This window comes from Cryptomeria japonica, chromosome 4 (genome assembly GCF_030272615.1).
Source record: "Cryptomeria japonica chromosome 4, Sugi_1.0, whole genome shotgun sequence".
NCBI classification, from domain to species: Eukaryota; Viridiplantae; Streptophyta; class Pinopsida; order Cupressales; family Cupressaceae; genus Cryptomeria; species Cryptomeria japonica.
In genome coordinates, this window is record NC_081408.1 from 562,937,065 (window position 1) to 562,962,392 (window position 25,328).

Here is a 25,328-nt window from a genome sequence, read left to right on the forward strand (position 1 = left end):
TCAATAAAGCTAATAAAATAACTGCATAAAAAAATTAAGGCTTATAACTTTTTGGTATTCTTCTCACTCTAGTTAATCTTCAGAGAGCTAAAGTTTCTAGTTATGTATCTTCTAGTTCATCCTCCTTTGATTCATCATAATCTTTCTCACACAATTGTCTTTGATTGAAATTTTGTAAGTACATTGAATTCATACGTAGATTCTCACCCTTCTTATTTGACATGAACATAATTTGGTCCTTCCTTTGGTCAAGTACTTCTAATTTTAGAATCCTCTTAAATGATTTTAAGATTACATTATGATTGTAAATAATGTTTTGTAATTTTGAGTTACACAATATATATCCTTTAACACTAGTAGTATATCCCATAAATTTATGCTTGGTTGATTTATAGTCTAACTTAGTCCTTCTCTCTTTTGGAATATACATATAAGCATTACAATAAAAAAATTCTTATTTTTTAAGATGGGGTTTCTTACTAGTCCATGCTTCCTATGGAGTTTTATTGAACAAGGCTGAGGTGGGTGACCCATTGATAAGGTAGCGAGTAGTCATTATTTCTCTTGCCTAGAAATTCCTATTTAATCACGCAGTAAGCATACTTCCAACTTTATTAGAGGTGTATCGAACCTTTCTACAACTTAATTCAATTGTGATGTATATGGAGTTATCTTCTACATTTCTATTCCAAATTGCATGCATAATTACTCAAATGCACTTTCATAATACTCTCCACCACTGATATCTTTTTCAAAACTTAAATATCTTCTTCTTTGTCTAGTTTTGTACAAAAGCCTTAAACTCTTTGAATTCTTTGAAAACTTAGGTTTATTCTCAAGCCATCCTTATCTATAGTAACACAATGCATAACTTTTCCAAGTGATGGAACCTCGGCAGGTTCAAACACATACCCATATACTAGATGCAAAATCCTTTCTAATCTTGTAGCTTACTAGAAAAAATCACTTGAGTTTGCTTACTAGTTACATAATGCTCACATACATCAAATTTTAATAGGTAATCTTAAATTACCTTAGCCATACCTTTTATTTTTAATTCTTAAAGGCATTTCTCTTTAGTATGTATCATTTGCTAATGTCACACCATTTCTTGTCTTTAGGAAGTGTAGGAGCTTGATCTATAATATTGCTAACCTTAGGAGTCGTAAAACTATTGCACCCATAAGTTACATTACTCGCCTCAAGCTTGAACACCATTCTTATATGAACTCCTCTTGTCAACACCATTGCTCCATGAATAGTGTTGTAACTTTTCCTATTAAATACTACTTGCACACTTGCAACATTCATCTTGCTAACCAAAATTAAGTTTCTAGCCAAACCTAGAATGTGTAGAATACCTATAAGGGTTATAATTATTTCATTTTGAATATAGAATACCTATGATCTTATTTGCCAAGTTGTCTCCTAAGAAGACTCCACCTCCATTAATTTTTTCATATTCAATAAACTACTCCTTATGGGTAATCGTATGAAAAGAGTCACTCAAGTTAATAATCCATGAATCATGACATTCATGTGAGCATAAAGTAACTAAGAATATATCCCTCAAGTCTTTACTGAAGGTCTCTTTCATTTTTAGAAAATGGGCATCATCAAATGATTGACTCATTTCACCCTTTTTAGACCCATAGTCTCTCCCTAAATATCCCATTCACCACAATTCCAACTCTTCCTTTGAGTTTTATTTAGAGTCATAGATTCACCTCTACACTTTCACTTCTTGTTTCTCGACTTCTTTTTATTTCTCTATTGGGAATGACCTCTCACAAATAAGATATCATTTGATTGATAGTCCTTAATGAGTGGGTTTTTTCCTCACTTTTTTTGATAATAAGGTTTCTACTACATTTTCAACTTTTTATTTAGTAATACTAGTAATTATGACAACTAGATTATCCCAAGAGTCAAGTAAAGAGCATAGCAAAATGATACACTTTTCTTCTTCATCCTTCTAATACCAAGAAAAAGTAATTGACTCATCACAATATTGAAAGTATTAATATATTTTTCATAGAGTCACCATCATTGATTCTTAGTGAATATAAAGTTTATAATAAAAAACAATGTTCATTAGAGACTTTGTTTGATATAATGTTGTCCCCAAATTATCCCATAACTCCTCTACAATATTTTTTGAGACTACAATCAATAAAACCAAATCCAATAGACACAATTTGAATGGGCCCCTCAATTTCCTATCATTCTTTACCCAATCCCCATCCTTCATATATGCAAGCTTTGCTCCTAATACAACAACTCATTAATCTTATCAACAAATAGAACTTATAACTTGAGCTTACTCAATATTACCAAATTGTTAATCTCTTTGTGCTTCCCATGAATCTTCTTTAGACAAAATATAATCAAAAGCACAACTTCCACTTAAGACACAATTTATCATAAGACACATAAACTCCAACTCTTCAAACAAAACTAAAACCTACCCTTGACACCAAATAAAGAGAAAAGAACTCAATAAACTTATAGAAGAAAAGTATTATAAACAAAATATATAAGCTAGAACAAACTTAAAAAAATAAGGCTTCACCTAGAAAACCCTTTTGGATAAAACACCCAACATATCAATCTTCTTCCTTATTGCATATTATTTATTTGTTTAGAATATAATAACATAATTTAAATTTTTACTCAACACTAATGTATGTGTGAGTATATATAGACATTTCACTAGATAATTGCTTAAGTAGTTTAATGATATCATGGACCTAGCATACAACCTATAAAAGGACTTAAAAATTTATTTCATGAAAAGTATATAACACATTTCCAACAACTTCAAAACATTTCACTTACACAAATTTTAAACATACACTAGTTTGATATCATAATCTTTTTCAAAGACACTCATTACTTGATCATATAACTAAGTAATCTAATTGTTATAGTTATATTTTCTAGAATAATAAGTAAAATTTTCAAATTATCAATCCCAAATATATTTGATTAATCTAAATTATGCTTAGCTATTTTCAAATTATCAATCCCAAATATAATTGATTAATCTAAATTATGTTTAACTATTTATTTACTTGATCTATATTAATTTTAAGAAAGCCTCATTTTTCTTTACAAACACTTTCTTTATTATTCACTTTCTAAATTAAAAAAATCAAAATTTAAAATTACAATTTATAATTTTTTAAAATAAAACATCAACTTATTACAATTTAATTGATGAATATTCTAAATTCTATTATGACTAAATAAATAGTAAAAAATCTATATCCCTTAATACTATCTTGACCTCATAAATGAAGAAACACATTATGAAGCTTTATTGACATAAACAACCTAGTTTTCCTCAAATTAAAAAAATAAATCCAATTAATCACTGCCTATTCAATTGGATTCTGTACTCTAATAATTTAGTAAAAAACCAAAACCAAAATAAAAATTCCAGTTGAGCAATTGCCACACTTAATATCCAAATTTGCAATTTACTCTTCACGGGACTTAAAGTTACTTCCGTCAGCTAAATTCAACAGGTATATGCGTGGTTGAATACGAAGAAACACAGGGAGATAAAATTGAAGAAAATTAACAGAGCAGATCTGTGTTGAAGCTAAAGAGAACGGGCGGTTTTGCTGTCCAATCGGGTACTTCACATGAATGAGCTATTTTTCCCATAAGATAAATATATTTTTCTTTAAACTAAATTATGTAGTCTTAAGTTCGAACCTTAAAAATTTTGCTCTTTATCATTAGCACTAAAACTGAAGATGAGATCGGAAAAAATTGGAGACAAATTATAATTTGTTGAACCCTTTTTGGCTGATCTTGTTAATTCTTTACTTAAAGCGCGTTGTACGACATAGGATTTGATGATGTTGAAGATTTTGCCCGTTCTGCTCAAGTGCATTGCTTACTATTTCTGCGGTGCGTTACATGAATTGATATCTTTTCTTGAATTCAGTATATTCATTGTGTATAGGACATGCTTCGCTTTTCAAATGCTGGGTTTTCTGTTGCATAGTTTGGACGATTTAGGTCAGGGTCGTACGGAGGGGAATACCCCTAATTTTATATATGCCCTGCTGGTCATACGAAATGAGATTAATTTTGGAGAATGAATAAAATCTTAGGATGTGAGTGATTTGCGAAATGCGAAATTCCCAATCCATAAAACTTGGATTGTATGTTAGTCACCTAATTGGGTGAAATGTATATCTAATTAGTGCTAATCGGAATTTCATTAATTAGGATTAACTAGTGAGGAGGCTTGTAGCAGGACAGGGGGACAGAGAGTATTAGTTTGGAAAACTTGAATGGAATCTCATCATAGAGTAAACAGTTACAATTATTGACATTGCATAAATAATCACCACACGCTAGAGGGATTGCGTGGAACCCTGTGGCATTCTAGTACTGGAGATCAGGAGGAGGCCAAGACATCAATAGGTTTAATTGCCAAGTGTTGACCTGCACAAGGGGTATTTTTTCTTAGAATTTCTTACTAAAATATTCAATGGGAATTTTAGATGGAGCCTTTTCAAGTCTGTAGGGAGGCTGGAATCTCCACATCTCATGGACCAATTTAGTTCAAAGACTCCTAAATTTACTGAGCTGCACCTGCTGAAGATTTTTAAGCAGCTCTCCTCCATGCGTCACTAGGTTAGAAATTGAAAGATTGAAACTACAGAGGAGTTTAAAATAGGGATTTATTTTTTAAGTAAAATAAGTGTTTATCAGAAAGGACCCTTGTGCAGCACTTTGATTCTATCTGATGGTCACGAAGTGTTTTGCATTTAATTCATGCGAGGAAGACGCTAGTGTCAAAACCCTTACACGCTTAAGTAATTCAATTCAGGGAAAGGTATCCAAGCTGGCTTATTTGGACTGAAAATGCATGAACCAAGGTATAACAGTATAATACTAAACAACGGTGTTCACACTCAACCAATATTATTAGGGTATTCTTATTATCCTCTCTGCAGCACGAAAACAATGGTGTTTGCACTCAACCAATGTTCTTAGGGATTCTTATTATCATCCCTGCAGCCTGCGCCTCAACATTTTGAGTACCTTTGGTAGCATTGCAGAAAAGGGATTCATCCTTATCTATGTTGTTGTTTACCGAGCTCTTTCAAAGCATGGTTCAAGGACATGTATCAGAGCTCTGAATAACGTATAACTGCATAACTTTGTTTGCTATAATTCCTACTTTCTCCCTGCACCTTCTTGGGATCAAGTTTGGAATGTTCATCCTATGGATTATTCTCCCTTGACTTTTGGTACTGTCCGCTGCTTATGATAACTGCTTTTCATGTCACATAATGTGTGATTTATGTTATGTTGTCAGTGATTTTAAATCCCATTGCTGTTTCATTACTCTGCTGCCCATCTGCATTGTAGTTTTTGCCTTTCAGTAATTCAGTTAGGGTGAACTCCTCGCTTGCTAGCCAAGGAGTTGGTTTTCTGGAAATTTATCTATGGATGCTCTGCAAGTTTTAACTTTATGTGGTCGCATGGACTTTGTGTAGTTATTTGTAAATTCTCAATAATTGCTTTGAATATGCCCAAACTCTAATGAATTTTAGAGTATGACTTCACATGTAAGAGAAATATGAGTCTTGTTTACTGTAAAGTATTGTTTAAGCTAATGATAGTACGAGGCCTTCTGTTATGCTTATCTTATTTTTATTTAGTCTAAAAGCTGTATTTATTGGTACTTTCAAAATTTGTTTTTTATCAGGATGGAATGATTTTTAGATACAGGGGGTACCTCTGGAAGATATTTTTTGCTTATATATGTTTCGGGTTGAGCTTAATTGTGTTCTCTTTGTATAAATCAGGTGCAATTTTTTTGCATAATGTTGATTAGTTGAAATTTAAGCTGTTGGTGGACCAGCAACCATCAAAATTTAGCAGATTGTTAAAATTCGTGAATGACATAAGTTGAAATTGAGTGGTTGGAGGGTATTTGTTCAGTGAAGATGGACACAGGTGGGTCACTGTTATCGCAAATGTTGCTTGAGACAATGACACCAGTTGTGATGGTGCTTCCAACACCCTTAGCAGAAAAAGCCTTCCGAAAGAACAATTTGAATTTAGTTCAAATTTTGCACCCATTCTGTATCTGTGATAAAATTGATGGTAACTCCTTTTTGCTTGTCTTTTTTCTGTTATTGAACTGATCACTCCGTTTTTGTTTTATAATGACTCATGGCATCATGCATGACACACAATATATGCTTCTCTTTGTGGAATTTGATGAGTGCTTCCATTGGTTTGAAAACTTTCTTTTTCTGTGATTCATTTTGTCTGCAGTTCCAGTACGTACTGCAAGTGATCAACCTTACAGATTGCAGAAGTTTAAGTTACGGTTGTTTTATGCTTCCGAAATTTGCCAGCCACCTGTTCAGGTACTTAGTTTATTTATTCTTATTTTATTTTCCATTCCAGTGTCTTTTTCCATTGCTTACAGCACATCCATTTTATGGGTTCTTCTCTGATTCTAAAATTGATTGAGACTGTCTAGTCATGTCACAAATGGTGTCATTCCATTCCCACATATCTGGAGTAAGTCTATACCAATGATGCAATGTGATCTTCGTTCCTAGATGTTTTCTTCTTAAAATTTTTATAACTTTTCTTGTGTTCATATGTTTGCAGTTATACTCTATGCATTGGTTTTTTTTGTGCAACAGATTGTATTGTTGTTCATTAAAGAGATTATATGAGTGGAACCGTTTTTAAAAATAAATAACAGATATTAGCTTCGGCTAAATAGTCTCTATATACCTACAATAACCTTTAGTTTGCACAGAGTTAATATGCTGCCTCAAGTTATTAGCTTCAGTTGCAAGTTACTGTGACCCATGCCTTAAAGAATGCTCCTTCCATGAAGAAATGTGAAATCTTATGGGGGTGTTATAAGCAAGTAAAAGTGCTAGGAGATTTATGGTGCAGCAATAGTAGGTAGAAAGTTTCCACTACCTACAATATTTGAATTGTAAATCTCCAAAATTTTTGATCATCAAGAGCTACAAACGTTGGAAGCAAAAATGACATAAACTGCAAACTGATGCATGCAAATGAGGATGCAAAACTTCAAGGTCAGAAGACTGGGTGCAAGCAAATATCCTAAAGGGTCATAAAAGATAGCACAGGACATCTGAAGGTCAACTCCTACAAGTGCAGAAAATATGAGGCATTATAGAAGGTATTTTCTTGAGTCATCAAATGAGAATTCTTCATAATGATGGTGGGAATTGTGACCACATTGAAAGCCGGTGATTTTGCAATTAAAAAAATTCAGTATTTGTAGTTCTACCTTGAAATTAAAGATTGGCATGTGTCCTGACCTTGAAATTGAAATGAGTAAAGTGAAACACTAATTGGAAGTCATAACGGTCTTGCAAGAGGGAAACAAAGGAAATACAACAGAAATTCCAAGGGAGAAGCAATTTCACTCCATAACTATAGAGATGATAATTTGAAAGAGGTAAGAAGGGAAGCATGCTTGATAGTCTGATAAATTAAGTGCTATAGCTGGAAATACCAGTGAAGGCAGCAACATTATTTGTGTTAGAGACGGTATATTTTCTGGTCAAACATGCACAAGTGATGTTTGAATTTGGAAATGAATTGTGTTGGTTTGGTTTTAGCTCCCAAGAATTTTTATAATTCCAATGATGAACTGCTTTTGAAGTATGAAATTGTGGATAACATGTTAGAGGATCATAATCTTTTTAGTCTTCCAGAGGTCAATATTATTAAAACAACAACTAAAGCACACACATTGAAGGCATACGATCCTATAAGTTCTTTCAATTCAACAACTGAAGCACAAAATCTTGTAAAATCTTTATACAACAACTGATCACAAAATTCAAACTGCAAGTGTATTAATGTAAAACTAAAATTTGCAACAGAGGGATTTTAGAAAAACAATTTAAATCTTTTATTACCTCTACACTAAGACAATATAGTGAAATATAACAGCAAATCCTTTACTATAGCCTTTTGTGCATCATACTAAGTATTTTATAAACAATTCAACAACTTTTAAGTTTTAACTTTCAATCCTTTGCAATCAACATCTTTCAACATTCATGGTTCTTTATGTGCTACCCTACATCACAATCAGTTGACATGAATTGATATTTTAGATTTCCTACTCTTTAAATTCACTCTGCACCACTACATTTGACTATTTTGATAGATGTTATCAATTTCAAAATCAACTTAAATGTTAATTCAATTTCAAAGTCAACCTAAATGTTAAGTACTAAGATCAGAAAGTTGTCAACACATTAATAGTATATATTAATGACTCACTAACCAAGATTGTCAACATTAATTTACTCATTATGTGACCACGACTAAGCTTGGCTAGTTATGATATGGGTGGCAACTAGCTCATGCCAAATTAACTACAAAGAATGTTGTTACATCTGACAGATCACTCTTGCAAAGTTGCCAGTGATATTGCCACTGAAGAGAGGATCTATATAATTGTATTGCTTTGCTTTCAGGATTGTATATGCTTTATTCGGTAGCTTACAAATGGAGTCCTTGGGTGAATAAAGAATTGGACAGGCAGCCTAAAGAGTGGTTTAGTAGGTGATATAGGGAAAAATTCGATGTTGCCAATGTTGTTACCAGAGAGGAAAAGTTGTTAAGTAAAATGTTGATTCAAACTTTTTTAGTAGACTAGATACGTTGGGATTATAGTCTGACTCTAAAGTGTTGTCAATACTGAAATGGCTGTCATGAAATGAGATTCAAAGAATTGATAGGGGTAGAAAATTGGTTGTGAAAGTATGAAGGTTTTTGCATAAGAATGCATGTGAATGCTTAAATTATTTGGCAGTGGTGGATGTTATTTTAATCAAGAATTTGTGTATTAAAAGGCAGGATTTTGGGACAGGTTTGTACATAGTTTGAATATACAGACTTGGCAGCTCAAAAATTTGACTCAGACTTGGGACTCGGTAAAACATGGTTGAAAGAAAATTTACTCCAAAATTTTTTAGAAATTAATGCATTTAGAGTATGTTACTGATCTTGCAACTGGTTTGGATAATGGGGTTGAATGTTCGGTTTTTTAGATTTGGTCAAATTCTTTTTATGGGATTGGGTTTGTCCATACAAAACTTATAAAAATCAGAAATATGCACTTATTTGTAGCAGTAATTAAGTTTACAATACCACACAGCATCATATGATAAACAAAACCACCATAGAAATTAAGAATTCTACACTTGTAATTAGTCAAACTTGAATGTCATGATATATATTAAAATTAAAAATAATATTAGATGTAGGTACTTGTATATTAGAAGAACCACAAGTAGTGCCATTGACCCTTGCATGCTTGCGAGCCACATTGTCCTAAACATCAAGTGGAACAATTTGGGGAGTGGAAGTATCCAAGTCAATATTGTTCTCCATATTTCATTTGCTTGTGTCCACTTCCTTCTAGCTAGTTTGTTTGTGGAAAAGAAGGCACAAGTTGGAATGCATGTATTCTAAGTCCTCTACCTTTCTTGAGTGTAGTCACTTGCACTTTATTGAGTGGATGGAGGAGTTTGTGCTCCAATTCCTCTTAGATGTAGATAAACTAGCAATCAATTAAGACAATGTTAGAGAGTTAGAATTATAAAATTATTATTTTTTTTAAAATGAGACTTCAAAGGTAAATATAATAAAATATATAAACTTGTGATAAAATTTTGATCATAAGAGATTGTAGATGTTGGAATTGTTGGCCATGAAAGTAACACCATCAATGAGCATATTTCTTGAACTTCTCACAAAGAGTTTCTCAAAATTTTTATTATTAGATTGTACAAAATCAATGAACTCATTCCTAACTACATCTTACAAATTGGGATTAGGGAGGAGTTTACAAAATGTTGCTTTGTACCCTTTGGTAATTTCAAATCTCTATATGGGGCAATTCTCATTATCATAGAAAAGAACTAAGCACTATAGGATTTTGGACTCAATGCAAAAACAAGATGTAGTATTGTGGTCATTGTGTTCCATATTTCTTCACTAATTTTATGCATTTGTTGGAAGAAAGTTTCTTCAAGGTTTTGCTTTTTTACATTTATGATGGTCTTCATCTTCCCAATTATTGAGAAACTATCCATGTTAGTAAAATGGATTATACTCAAAACGGTCTTAGTGAAATTAAGGAGATATTTGACATGATTCCACCAAATATTATCTAGGATTCTATGCTTAATATATGTGTCCCTCAATGTTGGATTGCCTCCAAATGAACCAGTTTTTGCTTGTTGGAGATTATGGAAAGTAAAAAAACAAAACTAAAAACAAAGAAGATAACATAATATTAGTTTTTTTTTTACTAAAGTGAAACATGAATATTAAAATAAATCTTAATGTTTCACTTACTTTCAACAGCTCCAATATCAAGAATGATTTGAATATGCCCTGTAACATGTGGTGGTTGGTGACAAACATTTGGATCTCTTTGTCCTCGACATACACTTGTCCAGAAGATGTGTGAATAACACTTCTCAACCAATAAACCAATTGCACTATGATTTTTTGCATTGCACATTATGACTTGAATAATGTTTTGAGGTCCCACTTCCTCACTAGCTGCCATGAGGAGGCTAGCAATAAATTCACCATCTATTATCTGACCTCTCTCTCGCAATCCATTGTTAAAGTGAAACATAAATATTAAAATAAACTTCAATGTTTCACATACCTTCAATAGCTCTAGTTTAAATATTGATTAGACAATGCCTTTCGACATGTGGTGGTTGATGATGAACTTTTGGATCTCTTTGGCCTTGACATACACCTATTTGATCTAGTAAAATTTTGTACCAATTTTTTGTAACATAAGGTTAAGGGAGTGGACAACAAAAAGTGCTCAAAAGTTGCGCGAATGATGTTCAAGCAATAAATTAGTTGCTTTATAATTTTTGGCATTGTCCATTATGACTTGAACAATGTTTTGAGGCCCCACTTCAATGGCTGTCATGAGGATGTTAGCAATAAATGCGTCATCCTTCACCTCATTCCCCCTCATAATCCTTCACCTCACCTTCCCCTCACAATCTACTATTCAGTCTCTCTTTAATAATTTTATGCAACTGTTTCTTCAAGATCTTACTTTTTCCTATTTATTGTGGTCCTCATCTTTTCAATCATTGAGTTGATCCTTGTAATGTCCCCTTTTGGGAGGACACTAAATCTTGCCCACAACACATGTAGAATTAGTGCAGGTTTTGTATTTTCAATCTGCTGTTGTAATTTGGAGAGATTCAATTCGATGTTGTTTCCCTCTTTGAAAGCTGAATGCTGCTCTCTTGGGTGAGTGCTATTACTGAATGGTTCGAACTGTATTTGATTGTTGAAGATTCTTTGCTTTCTTTGGAGAATTGATGTTAATCGTATTGATTTCCCCCATTGATTGATAAGTCCTCTTGAATGCTTGGAATGAATTCTCCTTTATACTTTATTGGTGGAAGGGTCACCACCTTTCATAAGAATTGAGTCACCACTTTTCATGTTGCCTTTGAGAATAATTTATTATTCCCCAAATTGATCTCCCCATTTTTTTTTATCTCAAATGAAAACTTATCCCCTTTACATCCTCCAATGTGGGGGAGTGTCACACCTCTTCATAATGGTTACAACCTTTCACAATTACCACCCTTCGAAAGGGTCACAACCTTTCATCATTGCTGCCCCTTTGAAAGAGTCACTTCCTTATCTTCTTCCCATTAATGCTTCCTTAATTCCTTTGCTCCCTTCTTTCTCCCTTTTCCCCTTTTTTCCCAAAATGAAGTTCTCTTCTCTCCCTTTTATATCTCATGTTTGAGGGAGTCACAACTTTTTATTTCATGTCTTTTGACTATTCATTAAACTTAACTAAATTTTAATTATATTAAATTTTATTTTTATTCTTTTATATTTAGTTTATTATTATTATTTATGAATAAATCCTATTTCAACAAGGGTGCATCACAATCCTATCACATATCTCTTCCAAACAAGGCTTATCCATGTCAATAAAATGGGTTAATACTCAAATGGGCTTGATGAAATTAAGGAGATATTCAATGCGATTCCACCAAATGTCGTAATGTCCCTTTTTGGGATATTCCTGATTGTTGCCTTTAAACAATAATATTTACTCAAAATGATAATAGCTTTGTCAAAGATTAATAATTCATGATAATATTCAAAACAAAAATCTTAGCATGATTCTCAAAATCAATCATATCGTGGATTCTTTGTGAATATGTACAAATCTGCTGAATTAGAGGTTTTCGTACTTGTTGATGTGTTTTTTATGACACCTCGAACATAGAATAAAATACTAAGTATTCTATCCTCTCTTGAACAAGGAAACCTCAAATGCTAAACAATGTGATCAAATAAGGCAACCTCAAGGTTTCTTTAGTCAGGCTTGACATGCACTTGGATAGTCTAAGTGAAATGATGTGATTTGCTTGTATCACAAAGGGACTTACGCTTTGCTGGAACTGGAAACTAACTTAACTCCTCAAACAAAGAAAGATCAAAAGGGATAAAGGGATAGGAAATCTAATCTAAGATCCAAGGACAATGATGATAATGGATAATGCTTTAGATAGACAAATTCCTTATGGATAGCTCACAATGCCATAGAAAGAGTGCAAGCTTCTAAGGTAGTGAAAGATTTTCATATTGCAAACATTCATTCAAATACCCTTTCGATGCAATCCAAATGAAACATGCACAATCAAACTATTACAAATTATGATGTTCAGACTAACCATGCAAAGCAACTTGCAATCAACAAATCACCAATGGTATGAAACAAGGAATTCATCAAATATCTTCACATATCACCATCATAACCAATGAACTTCAACTAAATTTGAGAAGCAGAAAGAAACCATGCAAAATATAGAAACAAGACACAAAGATCCACCATATCTTCAATGAAACTTATGTATTAATTTGAACATAGTCTTGGCAACAATTTCTGCTCCTCCTACTCTAATCTATTCTACTCTAGTACTTCCTAATTATCAACTCTTAACCTTTACCTCGGAAATCTTGGTCGCCAATTCACTTATGACAAGGAATCTTGCAATATTTCCAAGTGTTAAAAGGAAATTCCTTGAGTGCTAATTCGACTAGGAAGTAGATTTTGTTGCATTTCCATGCAATGGAAAAGAAATTTCTTGTATTCCACAACTTGGAAGTGGAATTGCTAACTTCTCATGTTGGAGAAGGATTTTCCACCATTTTCTCTCTATCTTACCCTCATTTTCTTTCACAATTCTTGATTTTTCCATGATTTTCCTTGGAATTTCCCTTATTTTTCCCTTGAAATTTCATCTTTCAATTGAGCAATTTTCCTGTTTACGGCTACAACTGGTAAATTAAATACAGAAAATAATAATGTACATGACAATGCATACCAGACAACAGTAAAGTATATCCTTATTCGCACATGCAATTACTACAGAGAAGAAGACCAGAGATGGTCGACCAAGGATTACAATAGATCCGACTATATTGTACCACTTTTTGGTGGTACATGACATATTTAAAGGACCCGATGGTTGTTGAGAGGTACACAACTGTTAACCAACTGACACATAACTACCCGAGAGTGACAACCCACTTAACACAATTAATTAATACATTGTCGGGTAACCAAAATTATCAAACATAACAATACGTATTTTATGCCAACTACATTATCCCCCTTAAAATAAAAAGTCGTCTTCCAGATGACAAGTAAACAGCAAGTAATATTTGGAAAGACTAATGACAAGAGTGTAGACAAATACTTGTACTTGACAATCCCAACATGTAGTGTACTTGCCAAATCAAAAGGGGGTTTGGGGCCAATGACCCAAACGGGGTCAAGGGGCAGCGCCCTCGTGGGGTCTTGGGGCAGCGCCCAGGGCGCGCTCCCTGTCGCGGTACAGGGCGGGGTTGAGGGGCAGCACCCCCGTCGCCAACACCAAATTACAACCTTCAATACCACACGAAACTCCACGACGCACATGATTTTTTCGTGATTTTTTAAGAAGCCAAAAATATCGTCGATGAAGCCAAAAAATCTAGATTTCAGTCCCACCACCTGCTTTTTCCTGTCCTTCTTGTATGGCCTAACCACGTACGGCTTGATACACATTGCGTACGGGCTGAAACATGACATGTACAACCTGCACACCTATGTGCCTGTATGGTTCGATGGATGCCTCGTATGGCCTAGGCTTGTCCTTACGTACTACCGAATTTGCATGTTTTTGATGCTCTTCATGTACGGTTTCCTACGAATTCCTAACAATGCTGCCTTGCCAAGCTAATGATTCCGTATGGATTCGTACGACGATTCTAAGTTCCATATGCCCTGCTTTCCGTATAGTAACTCGCCTTTGCCACTGTCCTCTTTTCGTACGGGTTTGTATGGTGAATTTGTCTTTCTTGCAATCACCTCTCACCATACGGATTCGTACGACAACCTTCTGCCAACACCTTGCTCCTTTTGTACTGGTTTAATACCTCCATTATTAAATATTTTCTCATTGGCCAACTCCATATTTTGCTGTCTAAATATTTTTATTTGATTTGATTCCCTTTTCCTTTTACTTCCATTTTCCATCATCATATTGTCAGATGTATTGTCCTTAACTTTACACGCTTTCATTGGTTTCGCTTCAAGGAAATTACATGTTGGCGAAAATACCTCATAGTCTTCCATCTGCCAGTGGAATAGTCCATTCAGGGAACTCGTCTCATCTTTAGAGCAATCTTCCAGTTCAAGCACCCCTTCATCATTGGGTTCCATGCCTTTACTCCCTTCGTCCATACCTAACTCTCCACCCTCAAACTCAGAGTCAAAGGGTGCCAATTCTTCACTCACCGCCTGGTTCCTCAAGTCAATAACGTGCTTCCTCCCATCACTCTTGATTGAGAGTGTGTTTCGCTTCCAGTTATGATTCGCCTTGGCAGTAATTAACCATCCCCTCTCGAGGAGTGCATTGTATGCCTTCTTTTGTAACCAGATGACTACAAAGTCCAAGAAAATTGTTGTGTCCCAATCATTACTTTTTGTGCCATCAATGTTCCCAACAATTGGATGCCATGTTGGTCGGCACCTACCAAGTGGAAGGCTGGCGGCCAAAGCGTCGACTTCCCTAGACATTTCCACGTGTCTTCTGGTAGTAAGTTTACTCCCGAGCCTCCATCAACAATGTTGTTTGTCAACTTCATCCCCATTATTTCCATCTCGACGACTGCCGACTTCCTCCTGATGCTCACTGTGAGCAACATTGGATCACTGGACTCGTTCCCTTCGGGTGGTGGTTTTCCCGTCAGTTCCTCCTCGTGTGGCTTACATTGTTTCTGGATGACTGTATCATCACTAACTGTGTTGGCAATTGCCATTCTTAGTTGCGGCATAGTTTGAAGAAGGTTTGCCACCTTGATGGGTACGGTTGTTTGTAGCACCTGTCGGACTATGTTCTTCTCTGACTCCCACAATGACGTACGTGCAATTCCATTGGAAGTTACTTGTTCCTTCGCCAACACTTGTTTTACTTTGGCTTGTTCCTTTTCCGTACCAGAGTTTGGATACATCGCCTTCTTTGTCTGTGCTCTCGTGATTGCCAAAATTGCGTCCTCTTGTTCCTCCACGTCCAGCATATTAATACCCTTTTGCATCGGGCAATTGGTGTCTTCATGGTCACCTGGTCCACACCATTTGCACAATAATTGTGCGTTGTCTTTCTTGTTCTAGTAGTCTCTCGCAAAGTGTCCCCATTCACTACATTGTCGGCACTGTATGATAGGATGCCCTCTGGAGTTGTACTGTATTTGGTTTTGCTCTCGTTGATTTCCATTGCCGCTAGGTGATACATTTTGAGGTTTTGATGGGCTGGACTCTCCCTGTGTGAAGAGTACTTGTGTAATTCTCATCTTCAAATTGCATGGGCACTCCTTGATTGAATGCCCCAGCATTTGGCAAATCTCACAAAACATATTTCTAGGACAATTGCTTTTCGTGTGCCCCTCCTCACTTTTGCACTTAATACACCATAGTTCATTACCTTCTTTGCTGGTTCCTTTCTCAGCCTTCAATTCTTTCATCATTCTCAACATATCCCATCGAAGGGCTCGTATGGTTTTGGATTCTTTGTCACTGCTACCTTCGGTGCTCTCATCATCATCGGTCTTCCTCTTCTCTCGGGAGGAGGTTTTGTTTTCACTCTCGATGTCCATTGCCTGATTGTAAGCATCGGCGTACGAGGATGGAGGCACTACTTTCATCTTCTTGCGCAATGAGGGTATCAATCCCTCCATGAACCACCTCTTCTTCAACCCATCGGCTGGCTGGTTCTCCATCTTATTCAACAGTTCTTTGAGCCTACGGTTGTAAGCGTGTACACTCTCATTTTTCCCTTGCTTGGTATTATAGATTTCAGCCACGATCTTGTTGTCATCCCTTAGGAGATTGAATTCCTCTTGGAACGCCTTCTTCAGATCACTCCATCTCGTCTTGTGTTGGGTGTCGAGGTCCGTGTACCAGTCAATGGCGATCCCCCGAATGGTGGTGGGAAATGCCTTTAGCCAGTAGTCCTTGTCATCTTGGCCACTCGCCTCCCATAATGTTTCACATGTCTTACAATGCTGTACGGGGTCCTCTGATCCATCCCCTATGAACTTGGGGAGTTTTTGCTTCTCCTGGGTGTTCTATATTGTTTTCACTCGGAAGGTATCATGTGTATTCGCCTTGTGTGCCGGACTTAGGTGGACTGTTTCAACCGCTACTTTCTGGTGCTTTCCCTGCACTCTTGGCTACGTAGGCGTCCTCTACACATCCACCTTCAGCATCCCCAACCCTCCGAGGACTTCCTGGTGTGCCGGACTTGGGTGGACTGTTCTGACCGCTACGTTTTGGTGCTTTCCTTACACTCTCAGCCACGCGCATGTCCTCTACACGTCTAACTCCAGTGTCCCAACACTCTGAGTACTTCCAGGCTCCGACTTGTCTCTGTGTTCCCTTCGACCGAGGGTCGGGGGATCACCTAATTGCTTGGTCTTGACCACCCTATGGCCTCTTCTCACCTTTAATGGGGTTTACAGGCACAAATCACTCAAGGCTGACCCAATTTCTTTTAAGGCAATGACGCCAAAATGTTTACCGCTACAACTGGTAAATTAAATACAAAAAATAATAATGTACATGACAATGCATACCAGACACGACAATAAAATATATCCTTATTCACACATGCAATTATTACAAAGAAGAAAACTAGAGATGGTCGGCCAAGGATTACAATAGATCCGACTATACTGTACCACTTCCTTGGCGGTACATGACATATTTAAAGGACTCAACGGTTGCCGAGAGGTACACAACCGTCAACCAACCGACACATAACTACACTCTCGACAACCCACTTAATACAATTAATTAATACATTGTCAGGTAACCAAAATTATCAAACATAACAATATGCATTTTATGCCAACTATATTTCCTTTCACAACTTTCAAATTCAATTCCTTTCTTGACAATTTTTTCTCTCACAATATTCAACTGCATGCACTATCAATTGAATTCCCATGATCTCACCCCATTTCTCATCCCTTGAAGGTTGTCTTGGATCTTGCAATTTAGACAAAGATTTCCACATTTCAACTTCATCAAACATGGATTTCCAATTAATCATTATCTCAATTCTGGATTTTGGAAGGGGAAACTCAACTTGTGTAAGGATTGAAGGGAAACCCTGACCTAGAGGTGGATTTCCCTTGCCACCTCAAACATGGATTTTTGTCCTTGAGAATAAATCCTTGGAAAATTTCGTCACTCTACATCTCAGGCTAGGAATTCTTGACTTAACTCACCTATTCTAGATTTGAACAATAGCCTAACCAAGGAAGAAATCCACACTTACTTCATGGGTTGACTCATGCATTCACTCCGGATGGACCAGACATCACTACCTTCCTAGGAGTTGGAGATTAAAACTACTACCAAGCTACACAAAACCAAGCAAATGACTAAGCTAACAAGCAAAAAAAGAGGGGGGTCCCCTTTTGCAATGGGGCGTGTTTGTTTGCAACACAACAATCCCTAACTCAACAATGGCAATATCAAGGGTTTTCATCCTAACTTGCCAAGAGCATTCAAGGGTTTTTGACCTTAAAACTCTTAGTCAACCTTGGAGGGTTTTCGCCCTCCTTGATCAAGATTTGGGTTTTCGTTCAAACTTAGTAAGAGCAATAATAGTTTTTGTACTTATCCTCTTGTGAATGTGGAAGGGATTTCGTCCTTAGTTGCAGACACTTCCTCAAATACAAAACTGACTGCTTGATGTATTTGCTAGATTATTGCTGATAGCTTGATTTCTCTTTGCTGATTGATATTTCTTGATGGATTGGTAAATGGATACTTGAATGATGTTTGAATGAATTGATGCTTCAATGATGTCATGGAATGATCTCCATATATATCTCTTCTTTATGGAAGAGTCACACCCTTTCTCACACCATTGCTACTCTTGAAAACATAATTTAATTTACTTGGAAAGTCACACAATTTCCATTCCCAATTGATTGATTGAATGCTTGTTTCCTTTATGAATTGATGATTTATTCAATGATTACCTTAATGAAATGTTTTTCCCTTTATATCCTTTTCTTGCAGGAGTCACCACTCTCCAGGAAATGAGTCACCACCCTTCATTGCTGTTTTTTGAGAATAATCATTTATTTCCAAATTGATTGATTGCTTCTTTCACGTCGTCTTCTCATAGAATGATCTCTCCTTTATTTCATGCCTTTTGACCATTCAACTTAATTAAATTTTAATTATATTATATATTTTTAATATTTTAATTTATTATTATTAATTATTAAATCCCATTTCATTAAGGGGACAGTACCAATGTCATCGAAGATCTTACACTTAATATCCAGAATCCTTAGTGATGGATTTTCTCTGTAGACCAATTTTGGCCTATGCCCATGTTAGAAAGTTCCTCCTGAACCTTTATAAGTTGTCTCAAGATGATTATGTTGGAGGCAAAATGGGTTTCAACAATAGATATGCAAATTAAATAGAAAAATAAAAAATAAAGAAGAAAACGAAGGTAATTTTTTTTAAAACTAAAGTGAAACTTAAATATTAAAATACATCTTAATGTTTCAGTTACCTTCAACAGCTCCAATTTCATGAAGGATATGAATATGCCTTGTGACATGTGGTGATTGGTGATGAACATTTTGATCTCTTTGGCCTAGGCATACACATGTTTGATCCAATCGATTTTTGTACCAATTATCTGTAGCATAAGGTTAGGAGTGGATGACACAAGGTGTTCAAAAGATGTGTGAAGAATGTTTCTCGACCGATAAACCATTTGCTGGACAATTTTTGGTGGTGTCCGTTATGGCTTGAATTGAGGCTCCATTTCCTCAATGCTCGACATGAGGATGTTATTGATAAATGCACCATCATTCACCTCACCTTTCCATACAATCCACTAATCTAAAAAACATAACCTTTGTAGGGGACACTGCAATAACATTTATCAATGACCAACTTTTTGCATCCATATGTCCATTGGAAATGATGAACACCCTTGTATTGGTCCATGAATTCCTTATGGGCTTCAATGAATCATTCCTCTACAAACTTCACCTCCTTTTTCAATTAGGTGCTATGTACTTTCTCAAAATTTGAGCTTTTGTGCCCCTTTGGAGCCCTTTCAATTGTTTTCATTCTTTGTTGCCAATTTGGTGAGCAAAGAACATTGAAATCCAATCCATTTGTATAGATACATTTTACAATCTGTTAGTCGACAATCTCTCAAGACCCATTGTGAAATGACATTTCCAATCGTCCCGAGTCCCTTTAACCTCTTATGTGTAATGGCTGTGGGTTGTTTCTAGGTATGGCAGAAAATGGGAGGCTTTCTACCATAAATTTAGGATTAGATGGGAGAGGCGGGGACCTGGTTTTGATCTACGACTTGCTGCTTCATTTGCTTTCTCCTAGTCGCTAATATATGTGATGACTTGCTCACATGGAATGGGTACTACTCTTTCCTAGGCAAATTCTGACACCTTGTTCAAGAATGCCACATAAATGGGCTTTCACCTGATGTATGAGCTTAAATACCTAATAGCATAGCCATTGCGAATCCAAATATAACCCCCACCACTTGGAATCTGCTATACCATTTCAACATATTTTCAAAGGGGATAATTTGTCTGTTTTGAAGAGGGTTGGCCCATGGAGCTAGAACTGATTGCCATTGTAACCATATGGCAACAAGTTTGGTAAAGAACACATTTGAAACCAATGAAAAAATATAGAACCTAACATAGTTAAATTTTTTAAGTATATGCTAAAGATTAATAGAAGAATGAAATCGAAACAGGAAATTCAAAACAAAACAAGAGAGTTCATTAGTAAAACAAATATGTAGGAAAAATCCAAAAAACTTACTTCTTTTTCAAAAAATCTTCATTTACGATATCCTTGGCCTTTTCATTAGCCCCATATGTATTAGAGAAGTAGAAGTTTGGCTTTAGGTAGTAGACCAAAGCATGTATTGGTTGGTGGAGTTGGTTTGTCCATGTGTGATCAATGATGTATCAAACGATCTCATCTTTTCTTTTGTTTATGCCATAGTAATGCAAAGGCCTTGTTGGCCCTAGCTGTGGCCTCATAGAGGTAACCTATTTGCATGCCATCTCCATCTGCTAAATGCAGAAAGATGATCAAAGGATCTGTACGGCAATGTTAGTAACTTCACTGCATATCTCTGCAACTAAGTATGTAGACAAACTCTTGTTACAAGGACTCTCTGTAGGTGAATATCACCCAAGTCTTAACAATACCACTATGCAGTATGTCATCACATATGCAACCTATTCAGGGATTCACTCATAACCCTTGAGGCATGTTGTGATGACAAAGTACAAGAAATCTACAATATTCTATGGGGCATGTAGAGAAAGCTCTGACATTATCTACTCTTCTGACTTATAGAGCTAATATAGATCACATTATTTAATATTTTGTTTTTTCATTGATTTGCAATTGAGGCATTTTCTTGTAGTACTGCAATTGTTATAATGATTTAGCTTATAATACATTAAAGTTCAAACAATTTATATTGTACCTCCCCGGATACTTATGGATCTGGATTAAGTGCACCTTGAAGAACTTCATACTCATAGTTGTAGATAATGGACAATGTGTGGTTCTTTTCTCTATAAATTTGGTGTATGATATGATGCTCTAGGCATATGGGATTGCTCGTGAGGCTTGTCTTTGGTTCTTGTTTCCAGGTAATGATCTACAGTCTACTAAACTGTGAGCTTATTAAAATAATATTGTAATATTGATATAATGGTCATCTTGGTCATTTAGTTAGTATTTAGAAACTTCCCGTTTATGTCTGTTACAAGCTAGGGTTGCTGTTGCACCAAAAGATCGATCTGTCAATGCCCGATACAACCACTAGACTTACAAAATCCACAGGAGGCTGTTAAACCATGTCGCGAATCCCCGCGAGGGACGCTGGCCCACTGCCAACAATCCCCCTCCCAGCGTCACTCGCCGCGGCCTGCGTGATTCAAACTTGTGACCAAGCTCTGATACCACTTGTTACAAGCTAGGGTTGCCATTGCATCAAAAGATCGACTTGTCAATGCCCGATACAACCACTAGACTTATAGAATCCATAGGAGGCTGTTAAACCATGTTGCGAATCCCCACGAGGGACGCTGGCCCACTGCCAACAATGTCTTTGTTTTTAGTTAGTTTTAGGAAGTTTCCTTTCTGTCTTTTGTGTTTCTATTCTCAATCATTTCCGTTATGGAAAGATCGTCTTGTAATTTTCTATATAAGGAGTATTCCTCTCCTTAATTAATTACAACATCAAATTATCATTTCATGTTATGAGAGCTTAGGTTTGTAGAAACTTCTGTTTATGTCTTTCAACTTAAGTAGTTTTAGGAAGTTTCCTTTCTGTCTTTCTTGTTTCTATTCTCAATTTTTTCTGTTATGGAAAGATCGTCTTGTAATTTTCTCTATAAGGAGTATTCCTCTCCTTAATTAATTACATCATCGAATTATCATTTCAGAGCTACCATGTGATTAGATGATTGTTGGAGTGGTTGTCAGTTTTGAGTTTCATCTTCAGATTTGTAGTTCCTTGTTGCTTTATTAATATGCATGTACTCACCGCTTGTGTGGTTTGGTTTTTATGAATTTTGGGCAAATAAAATCTCCTTTGTTTATCGTTCCATTGCCCTATGCAGAATGACCCCATAGTGTTTCATTCTTGCAGATACCAGTAATGTTTTTGCATCTTCCTGACATATATATTTGCAGCAATGGCAAATATAGATTTGTGGTTCTGTTTACACGTGTAGTCCACAGATGAATGATTTCTGTTTTTGTTTGTGTCAATACACATAAACATTCAGTTTTTACTCCTTGCAAAGAGATCAATGCTTTTATTTCCTTTGTTACTTTTGGATGTTTACTGTCACTAAAAGTGATGGAAAGGTTTGTTTTATACTGAGATATGTATGAAATCTTTGTGAATTTGAACAGTCTGCAGAAGACCATCTAACACAAGTTGTGGAAAATGCAAGTGACAAAGCTTTTGCTGAGATACAAGAAAATCCCCAAGAACTTGAAGTTGTTCGGAAAAGTAAGTATCAATCTCTATTTACACATTGAATTTTCTGTATCAAGAGTAATGTACTGTAAACAGTGAAGCCAAATGGGAAATATGGTTCTGGAATTCATTCCACCTGTTATTTGCAGTAAATGAAAAGGATGTTATCTTGATCCTTAAAAGATGCCATCTTACTTTTGTAACAAATTTGTTCTTTAGGTGCTTGTGATTTTAGTTAACAATGCTCTATTTTTAGAAATTGCCTATTTCTATACAGATAAGTAAATCAAATGATGTCTAGAATGATGATTGAAGAGAAAGTCAACCTTCTAATACATTGATGTGACATGCAAAGATCCATTTTTATTCTATGTTATCTCTTCTTTCAAGGATACAACTATATTTAAGAGCCCATTGGACAGAGAGAGTCAAAGAAACTTATTGTATGGAGGATTTAAAATTTGTTCTCTTGGCAAGAACTAAAAACAAGAAATAGTTTGATACTTGTGCAGTGAATGCAGTCGACATATATTAAGTGTCAATCATCAACATGTTTATGTTTGAATGCAGTGGCAGATTCAGAGTCTCTCTCATCATGGCTTCAGGTATACAACAAGGAATTTATTCACACACTCTCATTTTCAGAGCACGAAGCATTTGATCACCCTGTTGCATGTAAGTTTAGAAAACAACATTCACATGGTGTATACATTTAGTTACCTGGTAGATTCGGGTGGAGGGTTGCTATTCTGTGAAGCTACTTTCTTTTGAGCTTTCATTCAATAAATATGTTTAGGAATATCTTCATTGATATCTACAATGGTTAATGAAGATGATTAAAGAAAATTAAATAGTATAAAAAGCTGGCAAATCATTCAGTTTTATCTTTATACTCACTGTTTCTCCCTTTTGTCAGGTCTTCTGCTTGTATCTTCGAAGGACGAAAATCCTGTTAATAAATTTGTAGACCTCTTCAATACAAATCAGCTTCCATCTCTTTTAAATGAAGGTGCAATGGATCCAAAGATATTGAAGCATTATGTGTTAATACACGACAATCAGGATGCGCCAGCAGACAAGTATTTTATCCCCATGATTATTTTCTATGCTATAGAATAGACATTAACTGTCATTGAATGATATTTTTAAAGCTTTTGGATTAAGCATTTTCAATAAATGATATGTACACTACAAGCATAAGGTTTATTATTATTAAACTAAATCTAAATAAATCCTCTATCTTGCTTGGTACTCTTTTAATAACAGACTTATTCCTTTTAATTGCTAATGTTAGTTCCAATACATCCTGCTTCTTCTGGAAATAGAAAAGAAATCATATACATATTCCTGCATGTCGTTTATATCTAAATCAATAACATATACCAGTGATCAAAATATTTTGTTATAAGATGTCTTTCTGATGTTAAATGGAAACATAATACAATTTACAAGTGTTATCAACATTCACACTTGATCCAATGTGGTCAGTGATGAATTCAAAAGTATTATCCTTTATAGTGATAAGTTATTGCTGTGGTTTTAACATTGATGGGGCATTTTCACATTGAAGTAAAGATCTAGTATAAATTTGCTTTGCAAGGCTAATAAAACTAAAGAGGACCAATAGTAATTTTTGATAAATAACTGCTTGGAACATCGGCAACTTGATCACAATAAGATATTATTAACTGGATATAGTTAAATAGGCGATTTAATCACAATAAGATATTATCAACAGGATATAGCTAAAAAGGTTTAGTGGTGCAATGATAAGTATAGTTTTAGGGGTGAGGCCTCAATTTCAATTCACATAAAGAAAGAAAGAAATTGTATTAAGATCTACTGATGACCAAAAATAAGTCAGTGGGGCTTGAAAAATACATTCTGTTACAAAAAGTACTTTAAGAAGACTCTAGGCTAGAGGGTACTTTACATACACACAAAAATAACAGTTCATAGAAACAACGTGGAATGAGGTGCTGCAAGAAAAATCTTTAGGCATTGGTGAAGGATTGGTATTCTGGCAATGGTAACAGATTATAATTTGCAAAGGGATGACCATGAGAAAATATTAGAAATGGTTTGAAAACAATTTATGGAAACTGAAGACTAGGGAATGATTGATAATAGCAGCAGGATAGATGCACTATAATAAATGGCAACAAAAATATTTAAAAACATGCAGGAGAGATTTAGCATGTGGTCTGCAATGGGAAATCTCGAGGAACATGATGCAAGTATGATGGAGGAAACTCAATGTGGGAATGTAAATGTAGAATAACAAGTCAAATACCCACTTCTATATGTGAGGAATCCAATACAGGTTTATGTCAGCAGGATGATCATTTGAATAAGGAAGCTGATCTTGAGGCTGAAGTGGATTCTTCATGTATTCAGACAAACATCAAAGAAGATGGAACCGATGTAGTATTATTTCAATAGAATGACACAATGGGTTGCAAGGAAAAAGAATCAATTGTTGCTTTAGGTAAAGGTTGCATGAGTCTCTTGGTGGGTAATTTAGAGATTATGATTGATAAACCTTGTAAGAGATGGATTCTCTTGATGATTCTATGTTTGATTATAACGCTGTCCCACCACTTATGCATGAAAAGTGCATGACATCATCTAGTG

At 35.4% G+C, this 25,328-nt stretch overlaps 1 protein-coding gene across 3 annotated transcripts in view; it reads left to right on the forward strand.

Annotated features, from left to right (window-relative positions):
• Positions 1 to 3,439: 3,439 nt before the first annotated feature.
• LOC131036088 (uncharacterized) overlaps positions 3,440 to 25,328 on the forward strand; it is a 232,576-nt gene continuing 210,687 nt past the window's right edge. For 2 of the 3 annotated variants that reach the window (XM_057967893.2, XM_057967895.2), the window contains exons 1-6: positions 3,440 to 3,641; positions 5,838 to 6,138; positions 6,313 to 6,407; positions 22,628 to 22,727; positions 23,265 to 23,369; positions 23,611 to 23,773. In XM_057967893.2, the coding sequence (XP_057823876.2) occupies positions 5,979 to 6,138; positions 6,313 to 6,407; positions 22,628 to 22,727; positions 23,265 to 23,369; positions 23,611 to 23,773 (623 nt within the window). In that variant the 5' untranslated portion in view covers positions 3,440 to 3,641; positions 5,838 to 5,978. Of the gene's footprint in view, positions 3,642 to 3,843; positions 3,922 to 5,837; positions 6,139 to 6,312; positions 6,408 to 22,627; positions 22,728 to 23,264; positions 23,370 to 23,610; positions 23,774 to 25,328 lie in introns of all 3 variants that reach the window. The other variant, XM_057967894.2, reaches the window with a different exon arrangement.